Below are 7,139 nucleotides of genomic sequence, written 5' to 3'. Positions count from 1 at the left end.
ATCAATCGCGGCCTCCTCTTCCCGCATGTTCCTGTAACTTACCAAGCATTTATGACATTGATTTTGCAATCAGGCTGTTAACCCTACCGCCCCACCAGCCCTGCTGGCCCTTTTGGCCCCGCTGTCAGTCAGGCGTCTTCTGCCAATCGGGAGTTCTTGGTACTGCAGATGCTCAGGTTCATGTCGTGTCACATCTGCACGTGTTCCCAGGGAGCTTGCTGTGCTTTGCAGTTCTACTGTCTGCTTAATGATGATTTCTATTTTATCTTTTTTAATTTCTACTTTCCTAAGAGACTTGTTTGTCCAGGCTGGTAAACTGCATGTTGTTTTGTCTGGGTGTTTTGAAAGTGAGGCACTCTTTTTCTACATTGTTTTGAAGTCTGCATAGATGCTCCCATCAGTGTTCTCAGCAGAAACATGAGGCTTATGGAGTTCGGCTTTACTCGGTTTTTCACCCAATGTGAATTTGTTTTTGTTTGATTTGGATCACTGTCCTCAAGGCAGAAGGTAGCAGTGAGGTGGAGAGAATGTGTCATGTCGTAGGAACATTAATACGCAGCCTCAGTGCAGAAGAATCTGGGATCGATTTAAGGCAAGCACGCAGTGAAGGACAAATTTTCAGTGGGAGGGCAAAAGCTGTCACAAGGCAGTGTCAGAGCGTTGTATTAGCTAAGGTAAGCAAAACAGCATCTGAGACAACTGAGCTTTTTGGCAACAGAATTACAGTGTTCCTCTTCCCAATTCAGTGCAACCTCATGCTGATCTGTGGTCTGCATTACCATGCTCCAGCTCACATCAGTAGCATTTTTGGGGAGCTATTCTCACAGGTCTGTTAACTCTAGGAAGCCATTCTGCCCAGGCTCCGTTAGGATTGCAGTGCAGGAGGAGGTCATGTTGGGATGCAGCAAGTGGAGCTGTGACATTGGTGTGCAGCCTGTGCTCAGCAGCTCCTGGCTGCAGGGAGTTCTGCAGGTCTCATATTTGGTGGAGGAGCAATAGCGGGAAGGTGGCCGTCCTTCTCAAGGACTCACATCATCTCGTTGTGTCTGGGGGCTGGGAGAGGCGGTCTGTGCACCCGCTGTGTCCTGCAGGATCTCTGGGAGCTTCCTGGAGCGTGTGGGGCTGACCACTTTCCAGTCCTCAGGATGGACCCTTGTCAGATCTGGAATTTCCTGTTTGGTTTCTCTCCTGACGTCTCTCCTTTTAAACTCTGTCCAGAGCATAGCAATTAAATCTCCTGTGCATACTAAATGCTGTGACTCTGAAATTCTTGAGAGTTTCTCTGGGTCTCATGATCTGCCTCAGAGCTCCGTGTGTGCAGCTGAGCTGAAGATGTTAGCTGCGCTCCCAGAGCTGCTAACAGAGGGGAATAGCCCCAAAATTGTAGTGTCCGAGTTAGGAAGCCACGGATAAGGGAGAATAATTTTTGCAAAGCTTTAAAGCTTCAACACTGTTCTTTTGTAGCATCCTAACTCAGTTTTTCTCAGACACTTTTCTGTAAATTGTTTTGAAGATCTCTCTGAGGTTGAAAGTGGGTAGTGCAGTCTACCCATCCCCCCCAGGGAAGGACTGAGGGGTTCTCCACACCGCCAGGTCGCTTTGACCAGCCGCTTGCCTTTCCTGCTCCCATCCGTGACTACAGAAGCGTGGCAGGGGCAAGCACCTGTTAGTTTCTATCGCTCGTTTCCTGTGGCTGCACACCCGGTGCTGCATTAGCGTCTTACACCAGGTCTTCTGTCTCCAGAGCTCACCTGGGGCACCGGTTCTCGTGCCATCACCCGCGATCCCAAAGAGCAGGATGCCCATGGCGTTTGTGGTGCATGGTCTTTATGGAACTGCCTGCTCTCTGACTCACCCGCCTCTCTTCCTCTCTCCCCGCCTGCAGGTCCCAGCCGTACCGGGTGCAATGAGCGCTCCGTGCCGGCCCTGCCATGGAAGGCTGTGACTCGCCCGTCATCCCCGGGAAGGACAATGGGTGCGGCATCTCTCAGCACCAGCAATGGACTGATCTCAACAGCGCCCACCTCCCCGACACGGCCGGCAGCATGGAGCAGCCTGCGGTGGAGAGCCGCGGCCCCCTGGACAGCCTGAGGGTCCCTTTCCCCGAGCGCGTCTCCGAGAGCAGCGCCGCGGCCGGCCCCGGCGCCGAGCCCGCCAGCAAGGAGGTGAGCTGCGGGCAGTGCGCGGCCTCCTTCGCCGGCCTGCAGAGCTACATGGAACATCGCTGCGCCAGCGCCCGCCCACCCCCGCCACTGAGGGGGGAGAGCGGGAGCGAGAGCAGCGAGGATGGGGACGAGGAGAGCGATGTGGAGAACCTGGCCGGCGAGATCGTCTACCAGCCGGACGGCTCGGCCTACATCGTGGAGAGCCTCAGCCAGCTGGTGCAGAGCGGGGCCGCCTGTGGCAGCGGGGCTCTCCCCTCGCTGCTCCCGAACTCTCTCTCCAAGCAGGGGGAGCCTTCCGGCACCGCCCCCGTCTACCCGCAGATCATCAACACCTTCCACATAGCCTCATCCTTCGGGAAGTGGTTTGAGGGCTCAGACCAGACCTTCCCGAATACCTCAGCCCTGGCGGGCATCAGCCCCGTCCTGCACAGCTTCCGCGTCTTCGATGTGCGACACAAAAGCAACAAGGATTACCTGAACAGCGATGGTTCTGCCAAAAGCTCCTGCGTATCCAAAGATGTTCCCAACAATGTGGACCTGTCCAAATTCGATGGCTTTGTGCTCTACGGGAAGAGGAAGCCCATCCTGATGTGTTTCTTGTGCAAGCTTTCCTTTGGGTATGTCCGCTCGTTCGTGACCCACGCGGTGCACGACCACCGAATGACTCTGAGTGAGGAGGAGCGGAAAATTCTTAGCAATAAGAACATCTCCGCTATCATCCAAGGGATAGGCAAAGACAAGGAACCTCTCGTCAGCTTTCTGGAACCAAAAAACAAAACCTTTCAGCACCCTCTTGTTTCCACAGCTAACCTCATAGGCCCTGGACACAGTTTTTATGGCAAATTCAGTGGCATTCGCATGGAAGGCGAGCAGGCCCTGCAGGCTGGGCCAGCTGGCGGAGCGGAGCCGCCACCTTCAGGCGTCCTGGCCCCCGGTGCGCTCCTCAACCTGGGTGGGCTGACCAGCTCGGCTCTGAAGACTCCAATTACCTCAGTCCCCCTGGGCCCGCTGGCTTCCAGTCCCACCAAATCCTCCGAGGGGAAGGACCCTGGGGTGGCAGAGGGGGAAAAGCAAGAGGGGGGCGACCAGGACAGCCTCTCAGAGAAGGCAGAGCCTGTGGAAGAGGTGGAGGAAGAGGAAGAAGAGGAGGTGGAGGAGGAGGAGGAGGAAGAGGAGGAGGAGGAAGAGGAAGAAGATGAGGATGATGAGGGTTGCAAAGGACTGTTTCCAAGTGAGTTGGAGGATGAACTGGAGGACAGGCCCCAGGAGGACCCTGGGGCTGTGGCAGGCGGCAGCAGCAGCAGCAGCAGCAGCAAAAAGGACCTTGCTCTCTCAAACCAAAGCATTTCTAACTCTCCCTTAATGCCTAACGTGCTCCAGACCCTGTCACGGGGCACAGCTTCTACTAGTTCTAATTCTGCTTCTTCCTTTGTCTTTGATGGTGCAAACAGGAGGAATCACTTAAGCTTTAACAATGAGGGCAGCGGAGCCAATGTGGCAGAGGGCAGCAGGAGGCTGGACTTTATCGATGAAAGTGCCAATAAAGACAATGCCACAGCACCAGAACCAAATGAGAGCACAGAGGGCGAGGACGGGAGCTACATCTCCCATCACCAGCATGCTGGCCCCCTCTGTGAACTTGGGGGTGGGGAGTGCCCCTCGGGGAGTGGCGTGGAGTGCCCAAAGTGTGACACGGTCCTGGGCTCCTCACGGTCGCTGGGTGGCCACATGACTATGATGCATTCTCGCAACTCATGTAAGACACTCAAGTGTCCCAAGTGCAATTGGCACTACAAGTACCAGCAGACGCTTGAGGCGCACATGAAGGAGAAACATCCTGAGCCAGGGGGCTCCTGTGTCTACTGCAAAAGTGGGCAGCCGCACCCACGGCTGGCACGGGGTGAAAGCTACACCTGTGGTTACAAGCCCTTCCGCTGCGAGGTCTGTAACTACTCCACTACTACCAAAGGCAACCTCAGTATTCATATGCAGTCTGACAAGCATCTCAACAACATGCAAAACCTGCAGAACGGAGGGGGAGAGCAAGTCTTCAGCCACACCGCCGGGGCGGCAGCAGCAGCTGCAGCAGCCGCGGCCGCTGCAGCAGCAAACATTGGCAGCACCTGTGGGGCCCCCTCCCCCACCAAACCAAAAACCAAACCCACATGGCGGTGTGAGGTGTGCGACTATGAGACCAATGTAGCCAGAAACCTTCGTATTCACATGACCAGTGAGAAGCACATGCACAACATGATGCTGCTTCAGCAAAACATGTCCCAGATCCAACACAACCGGCACCTGGGCCTCGGGAGCCTGCCGTCCCCTGCCGAGGCCGAGCTCTACCAGTACTACCTGGCACAGAACATGAACCTTCCCAACCTGAAGATGGATAGCACTTCCTCAGATGCACAGTTCATGATGAGTGGATTCCAGCTTGATCCTGCCAATCCCATGGCAGCAATGGCTCCATCTCTAGGTGAGATTGAAGGGTTTTCCACTGTTCCTGTGCGTAAGGGGAGAGTTGTGTTTGTGCCACGGGCTTTGTTCTGTCCCTGCAACTCACGGTGAAGTGCAGCTGCAGTGCAGTGGACTGCCCGTGTGTGTTGACCAAGGATGGAGCCTGCACAGTAGGGATGAAGCAGAGAATTCTCTTCTGCGTTCTTCCACAACATTTTGTCATCCTAAGAAAGTATGTCACTTTTTTTGGTTCATTTTCTAAAAGTTCTGGAAGGAAAGTAATAGAACAGTAGTTGTAGCTGACATGCACTGAGTGTTCCTTATTACTGCAGTCAGGATGCTTCACTGCGTTTCCTGATGGATTGGGCTTGCTTTGGTAAGGGACGTAGGCACTGTCCGGGTGGCTCTGTGAGCTGCTAGTGCTCCCAGAGCTGGAGGCTGAGGTGGTGCACTGCGTATTGTATTGTCTTGAGGAGAAAAGGTAAGTGTGTTTTGAGAGTTGCAATGAGTTTGGTAGATGTTCTTCTGCTGAAGAAACTCAGCTGAAACCACCCCTCTGACACCAGCACAATAGATAAGATTTGAGGCCTGAACAGAGGAAGGAGAGTCATTAAACCGAAGAGGAATGGCTATAGGGAGGGAAGATTATTTCTCTCATCAACTGACAAAAGCACTTTGAAATAAATTACCAAATGTGTTTTTCCTGACAGCAAGCATTCATCATGTTTGTGTTGGCACTCTGGGGGGCACACTGTTATCCCCACAAAGTTTAGCCCAAGAATTAGAATAGGGTAAGGAATAAGTTTCTGTCAAGGTTCCTCCACCAAGCTGCTTTTATGTCCCCTGACACTGACAGCAGCCACTGCAGCGCTCTGTAATAGCTCTGCTTTCATGCTAGAGTCCCACACAGCACTTAGGGCATGCCAGATGGAAGTGACTTATTTCTGCATTGTTTTTGGTGTTGCTGAGGGTTTTTCACAGCGCCTTGAGAAAGTATGTGAAAAGAGATCTGCCACTTACCTGCCTTCCTTTGAACTAATTTATTTGTGCTGCTCTCTGCCCTCTCTGCCCTTGTCCATCCATTGATGCTATTATTACTGATGCACTACATTGCTGGTTCATTGGTCTCATGCATGTTCTCCTTTCCTTCAGCTATTCATAGTACAGTTTATTATTAGTCCAGAAGGACGTGAAAGTCATATGAGAGAACAACACCACAAAATACTAAAAAAAATGAAAAAGAAAATGGAGGAACTCAAGTGATTATAACTTAAAGTAATTATCTTTTTTTTTTTTGTTCTTTTTTGTTGCATTTCCCAGCTTGCATCTTTGGGAGGTCGAGGACATGAGCTTGTCTGGTACATTTTCAGTAGCTCCAAGTTGCCACCCGCTGTAACTGACAATTGCTTGTAACATAGCTGACAGCAGCATGTAATCTTACGCAGTCATCTGTGGGTGGTTTCTTGGGATGCACCCCTTTTGGGACTCGGAGCCTCCTTGCTGAAGTAAGGGAGGCTGGCGTGAGAGAAGTTGGGAGTACTTTAGCTGAAACCTCTTGAGGTGCATTACGAGGCCTTGAGCATCTGTGAGCTTGCCTGGAAAGTGATTTGTGAGCAGTACACTTGATGGTTATAAATCTCAAGCTGAGGATCACGGAGGGAGGCCCTTCCCATGTCAATAAGCACTTGACACAAGTTTAGCTCATTAAACTCATACGCACGCTGTGAACTTTGTTAGAAATCAAGCACATTTTTCCCATTTTTACTCTTCAGTCCAAAACTGAGCTTGAGAGGAATATTAATAAATCAGAAGATATTGCTTACAGGTTTTTACTGCACGACGCTTTAAGGATAGATGGATTCGAAGAGAGGATTTCAAGATGTGTCCTAAGAGGAATGCTTAGAAAAATTACTGTGATTAGGAGATGCGGGCTGTGGAAGGCAAGTGATGGCTCTCTGTGTGCGGTGAGCAGCTGTGCAGGAGTAGCTGTGGAATTGTGCTGTGGCACGGCAAGATAGAAATGATTTGAGAAAGAGGAGCGCGGCTGCGTTGACAGAAGGGCAGGGTGCTGGCACTCGGCTCGTCCCATGCAGTGCCTGCGCCAGCTGTGGCTGCATGCCTTCAGGAGGGTTGGCATGCAGTTCTGGTACCCGCCCCAGAGCAGGGCAGCCTCGCAGTGGTGGCTGTTTCTCAGCATAAGAAACGTTTTGGTTGGCTGGGTAACTGCTGGCCTACAGGTTTCTTTGATAAAATCAGATTTTTAAGCCAAGCTATGACATAAGATCAAAGTAGAATACCGAAAAGCTGCATAAGTGTCTTCAAAATGGAAAAAGAGAGCAAGGTGGAGCAAAGGTCCTAAGAAGAGGCTTGTGGTGGGTGCCTGTGCTTTCACGTAAAAAGTTAATGTTAGAAAAAAGTCTCTGTTCCTAACTTCAGAGAACTCTGATGTAAATAAGAGCTTGCTGTATTCACTTACTGTAAGTGAACAGAGTTCAGCTCTCAGTTTGAAGGGTAGAT

General features: G+C 51.7%; 1 protein-coding gene across 1 annotated transcript in view; it reads left to right on the top strand.

Moving 5' to 3' along the window:
* Positions 1-1,931: 1,931 nt before the first annotated feature.
* Positions 1,932-7,139, top strand: part of ZFHX3 (zinc finger homeobox 3) — a gene marked incomplete at both ends in the record, with an annotated part of 94,180 nt that continues 88,972 nt past the window's right edge. The window contains one exon of the mRNA XM_079541249.1: positions 1,932-4,641. Within this exon, the coding sequence (XP_079397375.1) occupies positions 1,932-4,641 (2,710 nt within the window). The remainder of the gene's footprint in view (positions 4,642-7,139) is intronic.

Source organism: Tetrao urogallus (genome assembly GCF_951394365.1).
Source record: "Tetrao urogallus genome assembly, chromosome: 12".
NCBI classification, from domain to species: Eukaryota; Metazoa; Chordata; class Aves; order Galliformes; family Phasianidae; genus Tetrao; species Tetrao urogallus.
The sequence above is the reverse complement of the archived record's forward strand: the minus strand, read 5'-3'. Positions and strand labels throughout refer to the sequence as shown.